The sequence below is a fragment of the Quercus suber genome, unplaced genomic scaffold, assembly GCF_002906115.3.
Source record: "Quercus suber isolate HL8 unplaced genomic scaffold, Cork oak 2.0 scaffold_44, whole genome shotgun sequence".
NCBI lineage: Eukaryota > Viridiplantae > Streptophyta > Magnoliopsida > Fagales > Fagaceae > Quercus > Quercus suber.
In genome coordinates, this window is record NW_027069509.1 from 1,810,665 (window position 1) to 1,836,625 (window position 25,961).

At 34.6% G+C, this 25,961-nt stretch overlaps 2 protein-coding genes across 5 annotated transcripts; both read left to right on the forward strand.

Annotated features, from left to right (window-relative positions):
* Positions 1–5,545: 5,545 nt before the first annotated feature.
* Positions 5,546–10,185, forward strand: LOC111994108 (uncharacterized). Its single transcript, XM_024025966.2, has 6 exons — positions 5,546–5,790; positions 6,615–6,851; positions 7,540–7,651; positions 7,734–7,908; positions 8,806–9,043; positions 9,435–10,185. The coding sequence occupies exons 1-6, from the start codon at positions 5,616–5,618 to the stop codon at positions 9,743–9,745; spliced, it is 1,248 nt and encodes a 415-aa protein (XP_023881734.1). The 5' UTR covers positions 5,546–5,615; the 3' UTR covers positions 9,746–10,185.
* A 7,712-nt stretch (positions 10,186–17,897) lies between these two features.
* On the forward strand, positions 17,898–24,958 carry LOC111994094 (uncharacterized protein At5g19025). Of its 4 annotated transcripts, none has more exons than XR_002881039.2 (3): positions 17,898–18,647; positions 19,325–19,459; positions 24,615–24,958. XR_002881039.2 is itself a non-coding variant. In XM_024025953.2 (3 exons), the coding sequence occupies exons 1-2, from the start codon at positions 17,971–17,973 to the stop codon at positions 19,383–19,385; spliced, it is 738 nt and encodes a 245-aa protein (XP_023881721.1). In that variant the 5' UTR covers positions 17,898–17,970; the 3' UTR covers positions 19,386–19,389; positions 24,615–24,958. The 4 variants fall into 4 exon arrangements, 2 of the variants coding, with proteins under 2 accessions (XP_023881721.1, XP_023881722.1); XR_002881038.2 differs by having other exon boundaries at positions 19,325–19,438; XM_024025953.2 differs by having other exon boundaries at positions 19,325–19,389.
* The last annotated feature ends 1,003 nt before the right edge of the window (positions 24,959–25,961 follow it).

Sequence of the window (25,961 nt, forward strand, 5' to 3'; positions counted from 1 at the left end):
ATAATAGAATACAACCCACAAGTTTATTTTTATTATTATTTTTTACATATATTTCAGCCATGATTTTGGCCAATTTCGGCTGATATCGGCTAGTTTCAGCCAATTTTGGCCGGTTTCAGCTGATTTTTGCCAAAATCAACACTGAATCGGCCAGTTTCATCTGATTTCGGCCGGAATCGGAGCCGAATTGGCCCGTATCGGCTTGAATCGGTGCTAATAATAAAAAAAAGGGCGAATTGGCGTGTTGAAGGAGAATCGCCGTGTTGCCGTGAGTCCGGTGCGGGTGCGGCACCCATTTTGCTGCATCGGTGCTTCAGAGTATAAGCTTCTCTTCCAAAAATCTATTAGTCTATGAATTCAGCATTGTTCAGTAAATCTTGCTTGGGGAGTTTAATTGCTTCAGATCCAAGCCTATTTTGGTTCAGTTGATCTTGACAAAAGCAAAGGAACCTTTTAATATTCTTGCTTCTACCATTCAATTTTACTTGGGTAAGTAAAGCCTGTGTTACATTTAGGCACACTCGGGTGCATCTACGCAAGACATTGCTTATTGTACTTAAAAGAGATAATGCATATGCCTGATGCACAAGTAATCATTGGTATATAAATATATTAAATAAAACATTAACCATTTATCATTCAAAATACAGAAAAATGGCCTTGAGAGAACAAAAAATACAACCGTGAAGGCTTTGCCATAACAAAATTTAATCCGTATTAGTCAAAAACCCGTGTGATATACGATAAAGCTATTGAAAATAAGATTTAAAAATATCTTGGACTGTTCTTTTTCTTCTTTCTTTTTGTTGAATACGTCGTTTTTTAAACAATGGCTCCATGGAGATTAATTGCACCAGCTTCCTTGAAGAGAGATTTGAGACATTCATTCCTAATGAATTGCTAGACTGCATCAACGGAGCTCTTATACGTGATAGCTTCACGTATAAGAGCTCCATTGGGGAGGTAAGATTAGCACCATTTGTGACAATCCAACCAAGAGTAGAGCTAGCAGCAAAGAAACTATCTTGAAATCATGTATAAAATATATGAGATGAATTGCTTAACCCAAATCTAATAACTATTCAATGAAATTGTGCTAAAAAGATATCAGAATAATATCATATCAAGTAGTTAAGATAGATCATGATTGATCAACGGTAATATAATTGGATTACTGAACATTACTTCTCTAAGTCTTGAATAAATATTTTTCCTCTTCTTGAGGTTTTTTCTCAATTTCTATCAATTGCACAAGCAAACAAACCCAAACAAATTTACAGATTATAAGGTGTATAATATTGGACTCTTTTAATCCAAATTGACTTTAGAAACCAATACTACTTAAACTAAACGCAATTAACAAGATTAAGATTAGTAAAAAAAAGAAAAAGAGGGTTAGTTGAACTATTCTTCATTGACAACAATCATTAAAACAATAGTACTCTTTTAATCCTAATTGACTTTAGAAACCAATACAACTTAAACTAAACGCAATTAACGACATTACTCGACTAGTAAAAAGAAGAGACAAGTTTAAAACCCAGATCTATTATTCAATAACAAGAGAATTACTAGTTGAACTAACTAGAATTCACAATTAAAATATGTAATTCATGTCGTGAATGTATTCTAAAGCTAACATTTACCTCTTACCGTGCGGTGAACTTGGGATAATACTTATAAGATCTTTACATACTCTTTTTGCTCTCCTTAATTATTTGCAAAAAAAATTTTAAATAAAACATTTTAATATTTACTTAAATTAGATTGACATGCAAAATTTTTTTAGTTAGTAATAATATTTAAAAGTAAAAAATATATATATATATATATATTGTAGGGTCAGTAAAATATATATATATATATATATATATATATATATATATATTGTAGGGTCAGTTTTTGTTGCCCAAGTCCAAAAGATATGGGTCAAAGGCCCAACGAACCCAGAACAATGAATTTGTAGAGAGTGGATCGAAGGTTTAGGCGCTAGCTGGCGTTCACGAAGTATGAACTCTTTTCTTTATTTGAAAAATACTTAGAACAATCTACGACTGGGGGATGCTCCTCGGACCACGGCCGAGGAGGCTTTCCCTTCCCTTCTCTCAAAAAACTCCCCTCCACCCTTTTTACATTTTGCTCACATTTCTTATATATCCCTCTCTTCCTCCTCCTGTTGGTCATCTATTGGCCTTCCACCTGACCGTCTATCCCATCAAAGGTCATATCCGTGCTCAAGTGGTTCACCCTGATCGATGTTGCCCTGTCAAGGGGTTACATCCTCATTAATGCGGCCAGAAGGGTTAGGTGAGCGTATTAAATGCCGAGGTGACAGTTCGCCCAGGGCTTGCCCCTTCTTCATACTAAGGTCTCGGACGACCGAGGATAGGGTCATCCTCGGACCCATCATGCGTTCTCGGCGTGGGCCATTTGGGCCTGGGTTGAAGTGGGCCGAGGCTACTCGATTTTCTGGCCCCACATATATATATACTTCCTTTGTCTCACACAAGATTTTTTTTTTTTTTTTTTAAATAAAAGTTGTTTTTAAATATATGAAACTTTTTCAAAAGTTGAAATTCAGTTTCTTATTGTTAAGGACATATTTTATATAATTGGCTAATCATTAGACAAAACGCACTTTACTTGTTTTTGGGTAGATCTAGGATGTGTTTATATTTCAAGAAACATGTTGTTCAAGTCTAGTATTAAAACCATGAAGATTGGACCAAGAAACAAATGAAAAAAAGTTGTTCAATAAAGCTGGACAGATAGCTCAACACTTGTGAACTGATAGCTTGATAACTGCTCAACACCTCTCGACAGCTAGGCTATCTATCGAGATTTTCAACTTCTTTTTATCGCAATCTTGATAGTTTCTCGACAGCTGGTGGATCGATCAAGAAAGCTCCTGTCTCCTCGACACCTCCTCGATTGATCAAAAATTACTAAGCCTTACGAAATTCAGATTTTCAGATCTGATTTTCAGCCCATGCTGACATGTATGTGTAGGATTTCTTTTCTCACAACCCTAGACCTATATAAGACTTATTTTAAAAGTTGTCACATACGAGAATACAAAGAGAACATATGCAAAAAGTGACCGATGCGTTATTCTCTCTAAAAGAAGCTACTGCGTCTTTGCGTATTAGGGTTTTGTAACCAAGTGCTTCTTGATCTTCATTGTTGATGAAGTGAAGAACTTTGCAGCCAACAATCTTCTTCAAGTTGGTGAGTTAGTCATGTACTGGGAGCCATGCATTGTTGGTTAGTCACGTACTGGGATCCGCGCATCAAAAAGGATGGTGTTCATATATTGAAGAGTTCAGAGGTTCTGAAGCAGTAGAATGTTTCTACTGTAAGTTCGTCTACGGGGATTGTAGAGTCTAGAGACAAAAGTTTTGTACTAAATCTGAAACTTCTTTTTACTATAGTAAATTGCTTCTCGAGAAGGTTTCCCCCCAAGTTTTTTTTACTGTGAAACTAGTTTGTTTCATTGTTTTTCCTAGGTCATCATATTTTGTCTTATTTATTTTTCCGCTGCATGATTTTGAAATGATATTGATGTTTGTTGGTTTTAACAAGTTTTATTCATAATAAATCTAATTAACAACTTGAGTTTAAAACTTATTAATTCTATTAACTGGAGTCTAAATTTCGCAACACTTATATAACCTTTATTCATAAAAAAAAATAAAATAAAAAACTATAGAAAGTGTTTTCTTTTTACATTTTCATAAAAATCATTTCATTTCAAAGATTCCAAAAAAGCAAAAGTGGGAATTAGTAAAATAGTTCTAGTATCACATAAAATGTCCCAATTTTTGTTACAACTATCTTACATGTTAAATTATGATTAACTATATGTTACTTTCATATGAACTCGTTATTTTTTCCTACCATTTACTGTCTACCACAACTGTGGTAAGTCATGTCATTTCATGTAATCTTAAAATTCCGAATTAGCAAAACAGAGGGGATTCTAGCCTTTTGCCCCTATTTGGTAAAATATTTGGCAATATGCCCATGTTTCCAAACTATATAGGTTTGTGCCCCCTATTTTGAAACTCGATTAGTTTAAAATTGAGTTATGGCAAATGAAACTAAAAAAAAAAAAAAAAAAATTGCATGGAACTCGAGTTCATGGAGCTCGAGTTCCATACTTATAGTGGCGTTTTTTTAGTGCTATCGTGGTATTTTTTTAGTGCTATAGTGGCGTTTTAAATAGAACTCGAGTTCCATGCAAATATATATTTATATATATTTTAAGTTTGATCGTCTCATACCTATAGCTGCGTTCAGGAAGTCCTATAGTAGCGTTTTAAATGAAACTCGAGTTCCATGCAAGTTTTTTTTTTTTCTTTTTTTTAAGTTTCATTTGTCATAACTTGAGTTCCATGCAATCAAGTTTTTCATTGAAACTCGATTTTATTAAAATCGAGTTTCAAAATAGGAGCACCAACCTATATAATTTGAAATCATGAGCATATTGGCAAATATTTTGCTTAGTGTGCATTTGGGAAGTGCGTCTACGCGCTTCCCAAACTCACGTTTTGCGTTTCAGCATTTTTTTTTTACTTACTTTTCAAAGTTTCCAGACGAAATGTTTGACTTTTCTCGTGAACAATGCACACTATGCACTGTTCATGAACCTACAAATTTTACTTTTTAATAATTTTTTTATTAAAAATAAGTTTCACGATACTATTTATATATTTAAAAATTATTTTATTACAGTGTTTTTTCAGATTCTAATTTCAGTATTTAATTATATTCAAACGGACCATTAATTGGGTAAAAGGCCAGAATGCTACGTTGACTTCGTCACTACAGAAAAACGACAGTCTGGAAAAGTAGGAGAGCTTTTTACCTTTTTGTTCCCTTAACATGGACCTGGTGTCCATATAAGCTGGATCAGATCGAACGGTAAAACTAACTAAAAACTCAAAAATATATAAATTAAAAATTTAAAAAAAAAAAAAAAAAAAAGATTCTGACTGCCGATGTTGGAACGAGCTTCGGTAGCAGTGAGAGAGACAAATCGCCTGTGTGAGTGAGCGAGAGAGAGAGGGAGGCTGAGGTGAGGTGTGCGACTGAGAGAGGCTGAGGTGAGGCTGACGGAACTGAGAGCGGGTGAGTGAGAGAAGACGAGAGAGGGTGAGTGAGAGTGGAGAGTGGAGAGTGACTGTGAGAGAGAGGCGTTTAATTTGAAAATATCCTATTAAAACTCGACTTTCAGAGAGTCGAGGTCTAGGTGGCGCCACGTCAACGCCAGATGGCGTCTACGTGGAACTCGAGTTTTAGAAACTCGAGTTTTATGTGGATGCCACGTGGTACCACGCCACGTCAAACAGAAAAAATCGACCCTCAAAAAGTCGAGGTCTGAGCGCAAAATTCGAGTTTCTAAGACTCGAGGTGTTAGTAATGTATATTGTTTGCAAACCGGGCCAACTAACTAAATAGTTGGCTAATTATGGGTAATTACCCATTTCGTCCAAGGCCGAAAACTCCAACCTTATCTACCAGTCAATCATCCTATATTAATAGACGAAGTAAAGTAAATAAGCCCCCCCAAAGAGTTTTCGAGAAACAAAGAAAGAAGGAGAGAGTTGGAGATCATGTCGTGCCTAATTACTTGCTGTACAGCTTTGACATGTGGTCTCTGCAACTGTGTGGCCTCTGGGATCACCAAGCGCTCTGCTAGACTTGCTTACTGTGGTCTCTTTGGAGGATTCTTAATCCTTTCTTGGGTTCTCCGTGAAGTTGCAGCTCCTCTCTTGGAGAAAATCCCATGTCAGTTTAAATTTTTTTTGAGCTTTTTTTTTTCGTTTTTTTTTTTGTGTGAATTTGTGAACTGGGTTTGCTCTGTTTCCAACGTTTTCCAATTGTGTTTTTGTCAGCTGGGGTTGTTTGTTGTTACTCTGCTTGGTTGATGTGTTCTTGTAGTATATTGGGGATTAATTGTTCATTTGATGGGGGCTGTTGAATTGGAAATAGTGAATTTAATGATAAAACAAGCTTCGAACTTTGGACAACATGCATTGATATCATGATAAATTACCAAATGTTCCAAAATTTTAAGCGGTTGGAAAATGGTGAATTTAATCATTTTAACTAAGATTCTAACAGGGACTTCCTTTTTTCTAGTTCTCTTGCATTTATTTCTAAACTTCCTATCTTGGGTTTGTTTTGCTTTTAGTTATTTATTGAAGCATGCTTAATTATGTGCATAGTTGAGACTAATCTAAACTACTAGACTGAATTCTCATTTGGGCAGCAGCCGGTTGATATTAATTTGTTTAATAAATGGCTGAAAATTTAATAATGTAGATATTCTGAATTATTTCATCCAAATAATTTGGAAATCCTGTGGAAATTTGGAGAATTTGGCTGATAAGTTAGTAAGTTGAAGAATTTTCAGGGCCTAGTAAGGTTGGATGTAGATTAGGCAATATATGCATTTGGGGGCCAATATGAATTTTCCTGATACGTGATAACACTAATGAGTTACTAGTTGAGATTTATTTTTGAATTTGAGAATTGGCTCATGAGCTCAACGGAGAAAAAATGTATATTTTAAATTTGCAACTTTTGTCCTTTGACATTTGTGTTAACAGGGATAAACACTTCTGATACTCACACAAAGGAATGGTATCAAATACAAGCAGTTCTTCGTGTGAGCATGGGGAATTTCTTGTTTTTTGCAATTTTTGCTCTTATAATGATCGGTGTAAAGGACCAAAATGACAAACGTGATGCTTGGCACCATGGTGGATGGATTGTGAAGATGGTGCTCTGGATTTTACTTGTAGTCCTCATGTTTTTCCTTCCTAATGCCGTCATTTCAGTATATGGTAAGAGGAGGATTGTGTAAACCTTGTTTCGAAATATATGTGTGCTTCACAAATGCCACAGGGGGGCCATTGCCAGATGTTTTCTTGGCTGCTTTTCAAAAATTTTGGAGTGAAATATTTGAATAAGATGCAATAAATTGCTCATAGCAGCTAAATTAACATAGCAATGGCCTTCTTTTCGCTCTTGGCATTTATGACTATTATGCATGGGGCTAACTCATTATGCTTCATTTTATTCTGTGCAACATATACAGGACATGGGTTTCCAGAAATTACCATGCACATATTCACCCTGGGGATCTCTCATAGTCCTTAGGCTTCAAAGTTTATTAGAATAACATTAAAGCAAGGGAAGATTGCTTTCCTCCTTGCATTGTAATATGGCTCCACTAACATGATGTGATAAAGAAGACACATCCATCCATCAGATGATCAATAAGAAATCTTCTCATGAGCAGATTATTCTTTTCCCTGTATTTGATGGGATTGATCAAGTATATGACTGGCTACATTTTGTCATCATGCACTTACACATCAACTTTCTTTCTTTAATAATGATGCTGTTCCCCAAGGATGACTGTCTTGCCTCAAATTCCCTACTTAGTCTCTAATTATTCAAAAAATTTCATTCTTTTCCTGAGATATGATGCCAAATATTATTGATCTATGCAAATTTCTGTACTTGCAGGAACTCTATCAAAATTTGGGGCAGGGTTATTTTTATTGGTTCAAGTGCTTATCTTACTAGACTTTACACACGCATGGAATGATGCATGGGTTGAGAAAGACGAGCAGAAGTGGTTAGTTCAAATTTTCAAATCTCATCATACCTTCTTTCATTGCTTTGTTTTGACTTCTAACCTCATAAATGGCATTTTTTAGGTATATTGCTTTACTTGTTATCTCAATTGGATGCTACATTATAGCATTTACATTCTCGGGAATTCTGTTCATCTGGTTCAACCCCTCTGGCCAAGACTGTGGCCTAAATGTCTTCTTCATTGTCATGACCATGATACTGGCATTTGCATTTGCCATTATTGCTTTGCATCCTGCGGTAAGCTTAGCATTTTGTATTTTACTTGTTCATGCTCTGGGGCAGTATTTTTTTTTTTTTTTTTTTTTAGGGGGGGGGAAGCACAACATCCAGCAGAAATATTAGGTTGCAAAATGTGTGGAGTAGCCCTCCCCCTCCCCTCCCTTGGATGGAAAATGACACCACCTTCTATGTTTTTATTCCTTCGATGCAACTATGTACATCAGCCCTTTATGCTATGATGCATTTATTGCATCCTGTATAGTTAATGATTTCTCTAAATCCCCTAACTATCCTAGTGCACATGGAGGAACCAACTTTGATTAATTCATTATTCAATCAAACTATTGTCAACTATCTTTCTGTATAGTTTATATCAACTATCTCCAAACAATCTAAGGGACCAACAATGCTGTTAGTCTGAGGCAGAGGATATAAAACTAAATGCAAACCTTACAGCCTAAAGGATTTAGGCCAGCATCTTTAAATATTGTACTCTTTTAATTAAACTTAAAAACCTAAATTCACAGTACTAAGGGCTTTTTAATTTTCTGGGTTTGGCCACAGAATGGGCATGTTTTTAGGTATTAGATTGGCATCCAGTGGTTGAAATCTGTAGGCTCTGAAAGTATTTTGGGCACATGGTCTATATGGTAGACCAATCATTTTTTATAAGTATATATAGTAGTAGACCCATCATGCAGAGATTGCATGATTATTTTTCAAAACTAACTAGCAATATTCTCTCATTAGCTGGAATTATCTTGTTAATTTTATGTGGTGCAATGTAATTCTTGTACTTACAAAATTGCAAGTTGGTATTCATGTAACAGACGGTTGTGACCCCTTTACTGAACTTTAATAATAGAAAATGGCTTTTGAACTGGCAAGATGATTGTGACTGGAAATTTCAAACAGGTGAATGGTAGCCTCCTGCCTGCTTCTGTGATCTCTCTTTATTGTGCTTATGTGTGCTACACGGGTCTTTCCAGTGAACCTCATGGCTATGTATGCAATGGTCTGAACAATACCAAGGTAGTCACCACAAGTACTCTTATTCTTGGGATGCTCACAACTGTTTTATCTGTTCTATACTCTGCTTTTCGCGCTGGATCATCAACGACATTTTTGTCACCACCATCTTCACCCAAGTCAGGTGCTCATAGCTAGATGGAATCCTTTTTAGTTATTTTACATTTAGAATATAAGCGTTCTGAAAAAATATTTCTTCAGACATCTTGATGAAGTAAATGTTTTCAAAGGAAGGACCAAATACAGTAATTCTTTGTTCTACCTCATTGTAGAATAAAACCATACTGGTAAAAGTTGTTATTTTTCAGTATGTTCTATGTACTTGGATGAGCTCTTGACACTTGGCTTCTCTGACCTTCCATAGTAGATAAGGTAGTAAAGGCCAAACCATTCTGGTATGGTATAGGATTCTGAAGGTCTGGATCCTGCTGGCTTTTTGGTCTCACCTGCAGCCACATATAATGAATGCTGGCTACATACTAAGTGCATTCTAATATTGTTAAATCTTGTTGCAGGTGGGAAGAAACCTCTTCTAGATGAAGAAGAGTTGGAAGAAGGAAAGGAAAAGGAAAAGGAAAAGAAAACAGATGCAGAAGCGCGCCCGGTTAGCTATTCCTATATGTTCTTCCATCTGATATTTGCTTTAGCTAGCATGTACTCAGCGATGCTTCTTTCTGGGTGGACCAGCTCATCTGAGAGCTCAGACCTCATAGATGTTGGCTGGACATCAGTTTGGGTTCGGATCTGCACGGAGTGGGTTACTGCTGCACTGTTTGTCTGGTCTCTTGTGGCCCCTCTGATTTTCCCTGATCGTGAGTTCTATTAGGTGTCTTGTTCATGATATGTCGAGCACTCCTGGAATCTGTTATTATGTGCATAATTAGGTAATGAGGTATAAATTTAATTTGTCTAAGCTCATTTGTGGGGGTGGAAAAAGAAAAGGGACGGGGAGTAATTGTTCTCTCACATTCGTTAATGTATACTCTGTACAAACAACATCCATAATTTCGTGCACAATGTCCATATTTTTTTATTGATGTCCACATTTAAAATCTGAAATGGATGATGTACAATAAGGAGTGTGTGAGATCAAATGTGCAATGGGTAGGGGGGGAGGGGTCTTAGGTCTATCAAGTGTTGTATCCTTCCGGAGTTAGGTTTGCAAATATCCCAATATGGAACAGATATTGCTATGGTATTTGTGTCGACCATTTGAATTCTTTTGTCAAACTTTTTTCTTTTGGAAAGCATGATGCTTGTTCTTCATCTTTTCTTTACATTTATTTTAAGTGACATTTGTTTATTTTGTCAAACATCGAGTTCGAAATGGGCAGTAATGGGATATTTCTAAAGATTAGTTCCTACTTCCTGGTAAATCAGATCATTTGGTTCATTTAAATAGAAGTATTTGAAGAGAGATTTGGATTTCAGATCTAGTGTAAATGACTTGAATAACATATAGAATTGTTTGTTTTTTTTTGTTTTTTTAAATATTGATGAATTTAATTGATGGATTTTACCTTTATTAACGTATGGATTTGATGTGATTAGGTGTAAAACATTATTCAAATACATGATATACAAGTATTTTTGTTATAGCAACCTTCTTCAAGTTCGAGCACATAATGTGTTGTTAAATTCTTATCAAATAATTATTCTAATAATTGTTTCTTAATATCATGATTTTTTTCATCCAGCCATAAAATATATAAAAAAATTTGTATTTAAAAAAAAAAAAAACCCTTAATTTTTGTGAGTTTCAATTAATTTAACTGAAAAAGTTTCTTATTCTCAATCAAGTGAAATGAATTTGAATATTTCCTACATAAAAATGGAATACATTGATATATTAGCCGGGTGATTAAAAAAAAAAATATCATGGAACAAATTAGCATGGTTCTCAGAACCAGACTGGACCGAGAGGTTAGACAGTAAAAACCGAAAACTGAGATGAAAATTGGTTTTTTAAGCCTAAAAAAACCGGATTTTTCATTAATTCTGTGAACCCCTTAAATCGGGGTTGGACCACACGAACCGGTGAGAACCGTGCAGTCCAACCCTTTAGCAATTTTTTTTTTTTTTTTATATAAAAACAACTTAACACAATTTTATTCTACTTAATTAAATTATTCATCTCTTACAAGGAATTAAAAAAAAATTATAATTAAAATCCTTCAAAGATATTCAACTTTACTTCAAAAATTAATCATAAATTTTAATGTTTTCATGGTTATTATTTTATTTTATTAACTTTCTTATTTAATTATTAAATATATGCTTGAAAATCATTAAATTTCTCTTACATATATAGATATATTAGTCAATTTTGCTAGTTTTATAAATTTAATATCTATATTTAGGCTTTAATTAATTATTAAATTAATTAGGACGTCATCATAATTCGACCTCGGTTCGACCTCAAAAATCTTGAAACTCTCCCTTTTACGGTTCAATGAACAGTCCAGGTCTGAAAACCTTGCAAATTAGATGTCATAGATTTAAACTCTATTGAATACATGAAAATAAATGAATCCCTTTAGTTATTAAATCTTAAAATTTTAAATATAAGCATAACAGGCCTGTAAATGAACCAAATAGTTCATAAACAGCTTGAACTTGGCTCATAAAAAGCTATGTTTGTTTGTTTGTTTATAAACAAGCTAGGCTTGAGCCTTAGTTATATTTTTGCTTAATAAACAAGCCAAGATTAGGCAAAAAAAATTGTTCATGAATAGACTCATAAACATTAAAACTTGATATAAAACAAGCTGAGCTTAGACTAGTTTATATGCTTTGTAATAAGCTTGACAATTAAACCAATATCTTACTATGACTTAGAGTAATTGGGAGTAGGGACCAAACCAAATAAACTTACTAATAAGTTTGACATGAGTTTGATAATATATTTGTATTGGATCTCAAGCTCAAAATTTTGATATTGAGCTCAAGCTTGACTTGAGCTTAAGCTTTTAGAATTTTTAACAAGTTTTAGCTCAAACATCATTTATAGACTTTGTTCAAGCCCAAGCCAATCTTGGACATTTACTTTCTTTGTTAAGCCAAGCTTGAAACACTTAGTACTCGAAAAAGCTTAACTCATTTACAGCCATAAACATAAGATGTTGGTGGAATTGGGGCTATCAAGACATAATCGAAAATTGCCAAATTAGCATAACCAACTTGCCTGTTGCCAGATCCAATGCTCCATTAGTCAACAGCAGGTCTCCACCTCTAAGAACTAATGTCGACAAGTTGAGTGGCGGATTTCCTTCTCCAAAACCTGAGCCACCTAACCTAACCAATGAGATAAATTTTGACTAGATCCAACCATATCCACCAAAATCATGACCAAATACAGCAAGATTTTGCTAGATCCATATGATCCAACCAATTTTGATGACTCTCCACCACCACATCTCTTCACAGGATTCAACTGAACTAACTGGCGTCCCACTCGAGCCCAATTTGACTTGATCAGTTGATGTTGGTGGTTGGAAGCGAGTCTCTCCACTTGCTACCTGATGCGAACAAGTCGGGTCCAGGTTGAATCCAAAACTAACCAAACCCATTCCGACCTATAGAAACCCGTAAATGGAATGATTGAATAACTTTTCATAAGTTTTATCCTTAGGACGGTTTGAATTGTTAGTTTCACTTTTGGAAGGGGGAGGGATGTCATAGACTTATGAAGTTATTGATTTTTTTTTTTTTTAATCTAATTTAAAAGTCCAGAGGCTTCAAAAGATCAAAAGTTTCCATCTTTATTCTCCTTATAAACTTTACATCATGAAAAGTTTATTAAGATTGGTATTATTAGCCAACTGATTTGATATGTCTCTTGCAAAATTAATTATTGTGCATAATAATGACCAAGTCATTAGATTCAATGGGCCAAATTCATTCTGTTATATTGATTTCCCGGCAATTCAGTGGGCCTAATGAGTTTTTTATTATTATAATTTATAATTTTTTTTTTTTTGATAAAAGAGCCTAATGAGTTGAAAGAAAGTAATTTGTCAATCCACATTTTGCAACACGCAGATAAATTTGAGTCACCTTTATCTAATGACTAATGGTGTCTAAATAATAGTATATTCAAGAAATGAGCTTTTTTTTTTTAAATATATATTTTTTTGATAAAAGGGTTATGAGTTGAATGAAAGTAACTTGTCAATTGACATTTTGCAACACGCAGATAAATCTGAGTCACCTTTATCTAAAAGTATTAAAGAAATAAGTGGAGAGAGAAAAGTTGAGAATCTTGTAGCTTGAGATTCAAATCCTTCTTCCCTAGTCAATTGTCATAACTACTATTGAATCTAGAAAAAAATATGAAGAGGCAGAAAAACATGTAACGTGTAAGGTCAGCCAATATATATGACATTATTAATAATCTAAAACTTTGATACAATCTTATCAATAAATAAATAAATAAAACTTAGATACAATGTCTTAAATACATTTCTCAATTAAATTCAAACATCTAGTTATATACTAAAATTCAAAGTACTGTGTTTTAGTTATATTTTTAGTTATATACATGAACTTGACTTGCATTTTTACTTTATTGTTTCTATTTTTGTGTTAAGTGTAATAAGCTTAGAAAGGAATGTTTAAAGATCAGTCTTGATTCAGTGTATCAGTATACTTTGTAAGATATAGATTTTCGGTCCTTTATCCTTTTCATCATCATCATCATCATCATTATTATTATTATTAGGGTCATGCTAACTAGTGCCCTTAGGACACTTGTTAATAGTTCATTTTAGGAAAGTTTTAATACCACTTTTATGGAAAATGAAAAAAATTGTCAAATATTAATTATTTTTTTTTTTTCATAAAAACTTTTTTTAAATAAATTATTAACCAGTACTCTAAAGGCACTCGTTAGCATTTTTCTTATTATTATTATTATTTCGTACCTTTTTCTTTTATTTAGTAGTCGGATACTGAAAATATGAGATTTTTTAAAATTTATTTTTGAGTTAAATAGTAAAATCTTATATTTTTGAGGATTGCGATTAATGTATACAACAACTATTCATTTTAGATAAATTTTTATAAAAAATGTAAAATATCATTTTCGTCCCTAAACTATCACAAAAGTTCGTTTTTCGTCCCTAAACTTTCAAAAGTTCGTTTTTCGTCCCTGAACTATCACAAAAGTTCGTTTTTCGTCCCTAAACTTTCAAAAGTTCTATTTTCGTCCCTAAACTTTTCTAAATGTATTGATTTTCGTCACTCTCACATCAGCACACTGTCAAATCCACGTCAGCACTCCGTCAGAAAGGGACGAAAATCAATACGTTTAGAAAATGAGAGTCGTGCATTTCACGCTTTTGTTGTCCATGCCATGAATTGGGTTCATTAAATTGTCTTCTTTAGCTTCTTTTGTTTACCAATTTAATGAATTTATAGCTTTTTTATGTGTTTATTTGGATATTATTTATTATTAAAAATTAAAAATTAAAAACTGAAAATAGTATACTGTAATAAAATAATTTTTAAATATGTGAATAGTATCGTGAGATCTAGTTTTAAAGAAAAAGTTGTTGAATATGGTACTTATAAGTCTCGTAAATAGTACACAAAACTAAAAAAAAATGCGTCTATTGGGAAACGTGCTTTCCAAATGGAGGCTAAATATCACTTTTCTTTAAGTAAAATTATCTATTTTATATTTCTTGCAGTGTAATTTTTTCATTAAAGAAATATATTTTGATTTCAGCTTATTAAATAAAACTAGAAAATTGAAAACTGAAAATACTGTAACAAAATAATTTTTAAATATGTAAATAGTACCATAGAATCAATTTTTAATGAAAAAGTTGTTATAAAGTGAAATTTGTGGGTCTGTGAACAGTGCACATTGTGCACTATTCACGAAAAAAGTCATATATTTCGGCTTAATAGGATAAAAAATAAATAAAAAAACTGAAGAAATGCAAAACGTGCGTTTGGGAAGGAAACGCACACTTAGCCTACGTTTGGATTGCACGGTAAGTTGCGGCACGTTTTCCGTTTCACGTTTTCTCCCTTTTTTTTTTTGGCCTGCTTTTTTGACTTTGGGGGACAAAATTTACTGTGCATGTACTGTGCGTGCACTGTTCACGCATTGTTTACGTAATATTTAATATTAAAAGTGGGTCCCACAACACTATTCACACATTTAAAAATTATTTTGCTACAGTGTTTTCAGCAACAATCAGTTTTTAGCAACTTTCAGCAACAATAAGTGCTATCCAAACAGACCCTTAATCTTTTTTCTTAGAAAGAAACATAAGAGACACAGAAAGAGTTCTAGAGCTCTCATTATCTCTCTCCTACTCTTTTTGCCCCTCTTTCTCTCTCTATTTAATTGAGATCTCCAGTCAAATGAACCATTTTGACTTAATAAAAAGACACAACTTGACCAAATGAAACTATTATAGATAAGCTTCTTCACTCTTATTATATAGTTAGTAGATAACATAATAAATAACCTAAGCTAAACCAAGCTTAAATGTCATTTTTTAAAAGAGATTCATTCAAGACGTGTTAAGATTGTTCAGCAAAAAAAAAAAAAAAAAAGACGTGTTAAGATTAAGATTGGTTAACAATAACTACACCCTTTGCCATGTCCTAAGATATAAGATGCTTTTCTCTTTTGTGAATTAAGTTTAGTGAATAAGTAACTGCACCTTTGGCAATTAGCATAACCTAACAAGATGGCAGCAGCATAATTGACTTTACAAAACAAGCAAACAAGGCACAAGCCGTACGTACCATAAAAACCAATTTTCATAATACAAACATCAAATTAAAACTATCATTATCCGTAATGTAATGATTTGTAATCTTGTCCCAAAAATCCAATAAAAGGTTCGCATAAATCTTTTTTCTTAGAAAGAAACATAAGAGACACAGAAAGAGTTCTAGAGCTCTCATTATCTCTCTCCTACTCTTTTTGCCCCTCTTTCTCTCTCTATTTAATTGAGATCTCCAGTCAAATGAACCATTTTGACTTAATAAAAAGACACAACTTGACCAAATGAAACTATTATAGATAAGCTTCTTCACTCTTATTATATAGTTAGTAGATAACATAATAAATAACCTAAGCTAAACCAAGCTTAAATGTCATTTTTTAAAAGAGATTCATTCAAGACGTGTTAAGATTGTTCAGCAAAAAAAAAAAAAAAAAAAAGACGTGTTAAGATTAAGATTGGTTAACAATAACTACACCCTTTGCCATGTCCTAAGATATAAGATGCTTTTCTCTTTTGTGAATTAAGTTTAGTGAATAAGTAACTGCACCTTTGGCAATTAGCATAACCTAACAAGATGGCAGCAGCATAATTGACTTTACAAAACAAGCAAACAAGGCACAAGCCGTACGTACCATAAAAACCAATTTTCATAATACAAACATCAAATTAAAACTATCATTATCCGTAATGTAATGATTTGTAATCTTGTCCCAAAAATCCAATAAAAGGTTCGCATAAAGTGAACACAAATATATATATATATATATATATATTAACACAAATATGAATAAGGATAACATTCGAACAAAAAGAAAAGAGATAACACTCTCTTTTTTCCTCCGGCAGTAATAATAATCAATCCCAAAATTCCATTCAAATCTACCTCATTGTCATTTTTTCTTATTTATTATTACTATTTCTTTAGGTTGACCAATAGATTATCTAGATTGAGTAATTCTTAAGTATTCTCAGAGTATGGAGAATGATGCTCCCTCATCTCACATTTATGGTAGAGTCCACTCATTAAATTTATGACAGGATCCACCATGAATGTAAGAAAAGAGAGCACAATTTCTTCATACTCTGAGAATACTTAAAATTTTTCTCCATATTATCTTCTAGCAAATCTTATCAATTATTACAAAATCTTTCATTTTATGCAATTTTACTTTTTTTTTTTTGTTAAAATAGTTAGGAATTTATTAATAATATATTGCTAATTCGACACATCAAAACTCCTCCCCCATAAAAAGCTTAATAAATGAAAAAAATATTGATATAAAATAATATGGTGAATTGCATTTTAAATCTCATGCTATTTTATAGATGGTTTTCTAGTCTAATCCTACATTTTTAGAAATTTCAAATTAAATTATATACTTTAAAAAATATTTCAATTCAAATTATAAAACCATTATTCATCAAAGATGTAAAATTTCATGATTTATATTGAAATCTTGTTCTTCTAAAGACGTAACAAAATCTCACAATATTTTTTACAACAAGTGAGGCATTAGATAAACCATCATATATCAAAATAAATAAAATAATATCATATCAAGAGACCCACCATAATTTTGTTTTTTCCTTAGGAAAAGAATTATTTATTAAAGAAAAAGAAAAATAGAAGCTACAAAAAAGCATGCTACTTGCCTCAACCTTTTTTTTTAAATTTTTTTATGAGACTTGCCTCAACCTTGAACCTTGATAATAGACTCTATATCTTATCAAGACTCTATATCAAAAAAACTTACCATAATTTAAAACAAAGGTTTTCTTATGGAAATAACATTCACATGCAAGTGTTTTTATAGGAGTGTTTTTTTAAGGATTTTTTTAAAATAAAATTCACACTCAAGTGTTGAAATAATGACATCTAGACAAATTTTCTTTCTTAAAAATATAGTATATTCATATTGAATACGACATTATTAATTCTAAAAATATTGTATAATTAATTAATTAATTACTCATGTTCTTACATAAAGCACCTCCCCCACTCCCTCCCAAGGGCGCGTGCTTCCTCCTCACCACCACCCCCACCTCCCTCTAATCCTACGCACCCCCACCTCGCTAACCTACGCACCCCCATTTCCCTCCTCCCCCATTTCCCCCCTCCACCTCCACAAAACTCTTTCCCTTCAAATCAATACACACACACACACACACACACACATTCCCTCCCCTCTCTAACATGCGCCACCTCCTCCTCCCCACCACCGCCGACACCTCCACAAAACTCTTTCCCTTCAAATCAATACACACACACACACACACACACACATTCCCTCCCCTCTCTAACATGCGCCACCTCCTCCTCCCCACCACCGCCGCCGCCACCTCAACCACCACTATGCCCTCCTCCTCCTCCTCCTCCCTCAAACCCCCAAAATCCCCAAACCCTAACAACAACAACAACCAACACTGCTCTTCTCATCCCCACACCCACTCTCTCCTCTGCAAACACTCTCCCTCCGCCACGCTCGACCTCCTGATCCTCATCCTCGTCCTCTTCTCCGGCTCCTTCCTCCTCTCCTCCTACTTCTCCTACCTCTTCAACTCCCTCTCTCTCCTCCTCTCCCACCACTCCCTCTCCCTCTCCCTCCCTCTCTCCCTCCCTTACTTCCTCTCCTTCCTCCTCTTCTTCGCCCTCTCCGCCACCCTCGCCGACTTCTGCTGCGGCGCCAGATCTCGCCGATGCAGCAACCCGTCCTGCAAGGGACTCAAAAAGGCGCTGGAGTTTGATCTCCAGTTGCAGACTGAGGACTCTCTCAAGTCCAAATCTTCCAAAGATTTCATCGAACGCTTGCCTTGGAAAGGCGGCACCGAGGCTAATCCCGACTACGAGTGCCTCCGATCCGAGCTCAGAAAAATGGCTCCCCCTAATGGCCGCGCCGTTTTGCTCTTCCGTGCTCGGTGTGGCTGTCCCGTCGCCAAGCTCGAGGGATGGGGACCGAAGCGTGGGCGGCGCCATAAGAAGTGAGTTTCTTTATTCGATTTTGATTCAGTTTGAAAATTTGAATGCATTTGCAATTTTGGATTCTTCGTTAATTAGGGTTTTTTGTGTGTGTTCAATTTGTGAACTGATCTAGAACTTAACTTCATCCTTGTGTAACTTGTATTTAGCTGATCTGTTGTTTTTCGTGTCATTGAATCAGCAATTCCTATAGCCAATTGTGATTAAATTCAGTTTATCGAAGAGAATTCGAACTTTTTAAAGTTTAGTCAGTGTACTGTTTGGAAAAAGGAGGAACATTTGGTGGCAAAATGCACTCCTATAGACCGGAAAACACGATTAGTAAAGAAATTTTTTTGTGTTCTATGAAATATTTCGCATCATGGATATGGCATTTTCTATTCAAAATAGAGTGAAATAAGGATTTGTTTGTATTTGCGAAATTGATAGAAATTTGAGTAGAAATGTTTTCAGTTAGACAAATGCTCAAGGTAATGAGCTAATAATTTCTGCCTATGGTCTAATTTTTACCAGGTTTGTGTGTATACCTGTCGTTTTTAACATTTAATTGAGTTGTTTGTGTGGTTTATTAGTATTGAATCTATAGATGAAAGTGTATTGCTTAAGTATTTTGTGGACAAAAATTGAATTAAATTCTTATGATGTGAGAGGTTTCTTATACCTGATTTTTTGCTGTTAGGCCTTTGTTGTTACCCCTGGTGCCTACCTCCACTTCTGTAAAAAGAAAGAAAAGAGGATAAAAAGGTGAAGTTCATCATTGTTGATGGTGATCTCCCAAATTATGAGGATATGGGTCAGTAATTTGGCATTTTGGGTAATCGTAAAAATTATTATAGCAATATTTGATGAACTTGGTGTGAGTTGAGTTTTATGAGTAATCCACTTTTCATGCTTATTCCACTGTGTGCTTTCTCAAGTTCATGGATACCTTCGTTATGTGCAGCTCTTACCCTCATGAAATACAAAAGAACAACGTTCCTAATCTCCCCATTACTTCTCTTATTAAAACATCCCTTTTAAAAATATAAAAATTCCAACACAGAAGAAGGCATTACCCGGGAAAACAAAAAAACAAGCTGAAAATCAAGGACCACAATTCCTGAGCCACCTTACAATGGAAAAAAAAGATGGGGCCACACTATCTCCATGAATTTTGCACACTAAACACCACTCCATAATGATTAATCTCGATTCCTAAGGTTATCTGTAGTAAAAAAAAGTCTTACCTAATCACACACTCCATGTGAAAAAAGCCACCCTTGATGGTACATGGTCTCTCCAAAGAAAAAAAATTCCCACCTCCTCTCAATGTCTTAAAATAACTATTTAGTTTGAAGCATTGAGTCTTTAAAGGGATCCATTTCAAATTATCTGCTTCTTTGCAACGTATCTTTGTAGCATGTGTCATCCAGGTTATATTCTAATACTTTCTATGACACGTGAATTTGTGCTTAAGTCAAAGCAATGGTATTCCAAGGCATAAATACTTTGTAGGTTGTTCTTTCAATAAATGGCACTTCTTTGTCTAAGTGCCACCTCTTGGACATTGGTCTTGTGGCATTTTTTGTCCAAGTCAATATTTGCTTCAATTCCTGATGTGTCTTCTCTGTTGTGATACCTTTAGTCTTTTAGTCTTTTTTGAGCTCATGTATCACCACTACTTAGGAACTTATGTTATTTTTTTCTTTCTTGGTTCTCCCTTGATTTGCTTTGAAGCTTTAACTTTTTATCTTTTTTTGGGACATAGGTTTATGGGAAAAATCTGCATGCATCTTGCAAATGTTTTTAAATCTCTAAGAGTGGTTGTTTATAGCTGTTGGAATTAGTAGCTTCATCATTCCAATACTTCTACATTATTTTGTAGCTATGAAAAACACAGGTGGATTTTTTTTTTTTTTTTTTTTTTTAACTGGTAAGTTGCACACATGTTACGTGGGTCTTGAACCTGTCACCCACCACCTTGCTCTTACACGGGGAGGAGTGAGGGGGTGCCATTTTTGTGAACAGAATGCTATAAGATATACAGCTAGAGATACGTGAAATTAGATAATTTGTGTATTCTCTAATGTTAAATTTACTTTCCATGACTTCCTCCTTACTAACTTAAATTTACTGAAATTGCATGAAGACCTTTGAAATTGTTTTAGTAACTAATTGTCATTGTTAGTTTATATCAAATTCACCTTTAAGCCTTATGAAAACTTTGACTTTTTCTATGGTGCAATAGTAAATGCTTAAGAGCTTGTTTGGTTAAAAAAAAATGGTCACTCATCACTCATCATTCAGTTTTCATCACCGATCACTCATTACTCATAACTGATTACTCAAACTCTATTTTTTCACTCGCTTAAAATAAAACTTGTTTGGTTTCATATATTGGTATCTATAACTCAGAATTTTGCATAAAATGGTGGGACCCATTTACTGTGTTGGGTCAGAACGGGTTGTTGCCTACCTGCGTGCCCCTTCTCTTTCTTCCTTCTGTTTCAATAATTTCTTCATTTCAAGCCTCTTTCATTTCTTCAGTTCTTACTTTCTTTTCTTCCATTTTTGTACGGATTTTCCAAAAGAAAACTCAAACTCACAATCAAAACAAAGAAACCTACCAACAATGTCTAAAACCCAAAAGCAACCTACCAATAAGGAAACCCAAAAGCAAGCTCCAGCCATGGCCCCAAATCTGGAAACACCAAACCCAAATCAAATCCCATTTTGAAACAAACCCCAAAACCCAAAACAAAAATCTTTTATTTAGAAACACCAAACCCAAATCAAACTTCATTTTTCAAACACGAAACCCAAATCAAACCCAGATCTTGATCTTTTCTTTCAGCTCATCGCTGGGCAGCTGTGGTGGTGATAGCAGAATCGGCCACCATCAACAACACCACCACCGCCAACGGCAAACACACCAACATCCATACAAACCCACCTCCATCACAGCTCAAGCCTCAAACCACAACCGCAACCAAAAATTCAAACCCATCAACTCAAATCAAAAACTCAAAATTGCGACTCCCTCACCAACACCGGAAACTCAAACCCACAAATGTAGCAAATCCAAACTCATAAATCTTTAGATCAGAGACCTGCTAGTTCAATTGATGGCGAAGGAAGATTTTAGGATTTTCGACCCTTCCTTGGTTGAGCTTGAACCGAGAGATTTGTGGTGGTGGCTTGTGGTAGCGGCAACTGGTGGTTTGTGGAGGAGCAGTGGAGGTTCGGTGGAGAGCTAGAAGAAACTGAGTTAGAGTGATCGGTGGAGGCTGTGTGTAGAAGAAAAAATGAAGAATGAAGAGATGAGGAGAATAGAAAGAAAGAAAACTAAAAAGAAAGAAAAGAGAGTCTGAGAAAGAGAGAGCCGTTGGGTGCACTGGCATGACATGACAAGACAAAGCTGTGGGTCCCATAAGTTGAATGAAATTACCATATTGCAATTGAGTTTCAGTTTTCAATTTTTGAAAACACCCAAAACCTGTTTTCATTTTCCATCACCCACATCCATTTTTTTGAGTATTTGAGTCATGAAAACAGTGATCCAAAATTAAACCAAATAGATGCTCACCTGTGGGACCCACTTGGTTTGGATGATGGATCATGAAAACTGAGTGATATCACTCAGTTTTCATCCCATCCAAACAAGCTCTAATTTTCTTGGCCTGAATCTTAGCCAATCTTGAAGTTATTAGGGTTTCTCTTTATATTGAGACAGAACTTTCTCCATTTTACCAACACCCCACATTGTTCTTCCCCCCCAAGAATAGGAGGGAATAAAAAAAGAAAAAAAAAAAAGAAAAGGAAAGCAGCAAAATCTCAATTCCCTTCTAAGGTTGAGGTATCTAAACTTCCCAATTTAATTAAAACTCCATGCCTTCAGTGTTTGGTGGCCTTGTTGTGCTGCTGTACCTTTGGACTCATTTTGTTATTACAGACCCAATACACAATTTTGCTTGCTATTCTTCTTTGATACAATTTTTATAACATTAATATCTTGTCTAAGTAATGGACAACGCAACTCTCAATAGCTTGTAATTTTATTGTTATCAGATACATATATAAAACTGTCCAGCATGCTTTATTTCTTTTATGCAATATGATTTTACAGCATATACTTATGCACTTGATACTTATAAAAAAAAAGGTATATGCTGATAGGGAGTCAAATCTTGTCCTTTGCATTACTTGGATTTCAATTAAAGGGGGCAATGGAGAATGCTTTAATGTAATGTTCAGATTTGCTGTTCAACTTGATCAAATTATAGATTTAGCTGGTTCTTGTCAAAAACTTTAAGATTGTTGGGAATTTGCGACCATAATGTATCCCAGTGCTTAGCCACTATGTTAATTGTGTGCACATGCCTCATAGGTGTTGGATATGCAGATTGTAGAGAATTTGCTACTCTGATCATGTTATCAAAAGTGCGTGTAAATGTCTTTAGGCTTTGATTTTGTCGTCGAAAGAGTAGGTTGTGCTCATCTTTATGGCTCAGCCACATTATAAAGGCAATGTGATATATAGGTAGAAGGAAAAGCTAATAACTTATGAGCATTTTTGCTCCAAATTTTTTATTGTCTCCACATTCAGGATGGATGTAGTTTCTAAAAGCCTCAATTATGGCCTCACACACGGTTTAAGCTTATTTTTTATCCTGAAAAGATCCTGCGATTACCCTGTTGACTGGATTAAGTGGTTTGATTGTGTCTGTTTAGCTTTGCTCTTGGTTCTAACCCATGTTTTTTTACTTTTTAAATTAAATTGTCTGTTTTCTCAAGAAAAAAGAAAAAGAAAAAGAAAAAAAGTCTGGCCAGTTTTCAGTTAACTGAAAGAAACTAATGCCCTTCCCCACCCCCTTCTTCATTTCTAGGGTTGTGCATTCAATATGCCATTTGATGGTTTAGGTTGGTCAGTCTGGGTTGGAAGTTGGCAAAATTTTCAATCTGATTACCCAATCCAACCTACGCTAATAATAGTTCAGAAAAACAGGTGTTTTAAATTTTTTAGTATTTATTTCGGATTTGGATACTCAGTTTATATATGATACGAACCTGATCGGGCCTGATCCAACCCAACGTTTCAGGTTGGTTTCTCGTTGGTTTACGGGTTGGGTCATGTATATATTTGAAGCTTGGGTTCACGTTGGCAAAAGTTTCAACCCAAATGACCTGACTCAAATACCAGTTGGGTTGGGTAGAAAGTATTCCAAATCCAATGTGATCCAAACCATGAACACCCGATCTTCATTATGTAAGATCTTTGCCATGCTTTTTAAGATTAAAATTAAAATTGCTCTTGGATAGTATTCAGTTGATTAATAAAAATGGATGATGCCCTTTGCCATTCCCTTCCTCACTTTGTAAGTTCAATTTTAATATAGAACTCTGACTGCTAAATATTTGTGCCATATTGCTGGGATTTGCTTTCATTTTGGTTGTTAATTAGTAGTTCTCTACACCAGTGGTCTTTGGTGCAAGGTCTGCAGGTCATGGGTTTGCTTGAGTCACAGTTGCCTATCAAGAGGAATCTATTAGTTCCCTGGAAAATTACTCATTTATTAGTGATGTTTTCTGTTCAGGACAACTTTTGCTTTTTAATATTATGAGTCATTTTTTGCTTACAACAAAGCTGAGATGGAATTCAAACTTGACTTCTTTTTGTAGAAGAGTCGGAAAATACTATTAAGTTGCAGGACTCTTGGATTATATTATGTTAGTTAAATTAAACCCTGAAGATGGACTGGATTAGACAACTGGGCAGGCTATAATGATTTGTGAATATTCTGTTGGCATAAAACTTGGTTCCCCTTGATTGTTCCCTTCACTGTACCATAATTTATTGACCATTTTGTGATATATGTTACAATTATATGCTACTGTGAATTGTGGGACAAATATTTTAATTAGTGACTTGAATATGAAATTTTTCATTTTGTTATATGATATAATGTATTGCTTTTTTGTTGGTCTTGCAGAGCTCTGGCCAATGTGGCAGTTAATGGGGGAGGAGATCATCGCTGATTGTTTCTGATGCATCATCAGGGCCTACTTATATATTTACCTTTCTCCTCCTGTCACCTCTCAGACTTTTTATGATCTTTCTCAAAGATTAATCTCATTATTAAAACAATTTTTTCAATCCTATAATCTGATAGTACTTCTATATGTCTGAACTGAAACAACCTTCCCTGTATCTGCATTACCTTGGATATTACACTCATTTAAGGAAGGATACACAAAATCTAATGCTAATAAACATATGACATGCTAAATGGATATTTGTCTCAGCTTTAAATAAATTACTGTAGTTTTTCCTGTACTTAGTTGTTAAATCAATACGGCTTCAAGTTTCAAACAATTGGCTGCCTTTTGTATATGAATGTTCAATAACAGATTGGGCTGATTGGGAAGATGATTTTGCATTCCTGGTCTGTAAAAATGTTAAAGAGCAATCAATAATTTCAGAAATGCAAGCTTAAAGATGTTTACATTGTGTAATTGAGTGAGTCTAGAAGAGGGTGAATTCACCAAAGTCAACAAGATTTTGATTTCTGGGAAAGTTGAGGCCTTAACCTAAAGGAACTAAAGAGCTGGGAGAAAAGAGAGGGAGAGAGAGATATCATTGTTCCAACCTGAGAAGCATTCAGCATCCTCGGCAAAATCGCTGTGTGGGTCTTCTTAGCAAACCCCGAAATGTCACAGAAAATAAAAAAGTTCAAATCCACAAGAGGAGAGTTACAAATAAGGAGGTGGAGATGATTCATGCCATAATTCAAGAAATAATTGCATCAACCAAAAAATAAAAAAAAAACGTCTATGAGTTGCTATATGACGAATTTACCTTCCTCTCTCATAAGTTTTTGGCTAGATTGGAATGGAATGAGGAGTGAGGACGCAGATCCTAACCTTATTCTTTATTCCTCTCCTACATAAATCCTCTCTTTTGTTTATTCTAGAAGAAAATAGATTTCGTCCCAAGCTTTTTATTTAAAATCTAGAGACTTCTTCGTTCAAACAAAATCGTAATTCAAAACATAGTTAGTAAATATTGTGATGCTTGACACTAGGGGATGGCAACAATTTTGCCTCGCTCAACCCATCTTGTTATGTTCTGTCTCGTGCAGATTTTTTATGTCTAAAGAGGGGATAGGATAGGGACAAGTTTTGCAGCCTCATCTTCTAAACATACTGGTCTATTTCTCTCTCTCTAATTCATTGTTGCCTATTCTTTTTCTCTTTTATCTTTATCTCATAAGTGATAGAGCCCCCTAATTAGGGATGGCAAAATGCCTTCATCTTGTATCTCGCTCCTATCATGAAGA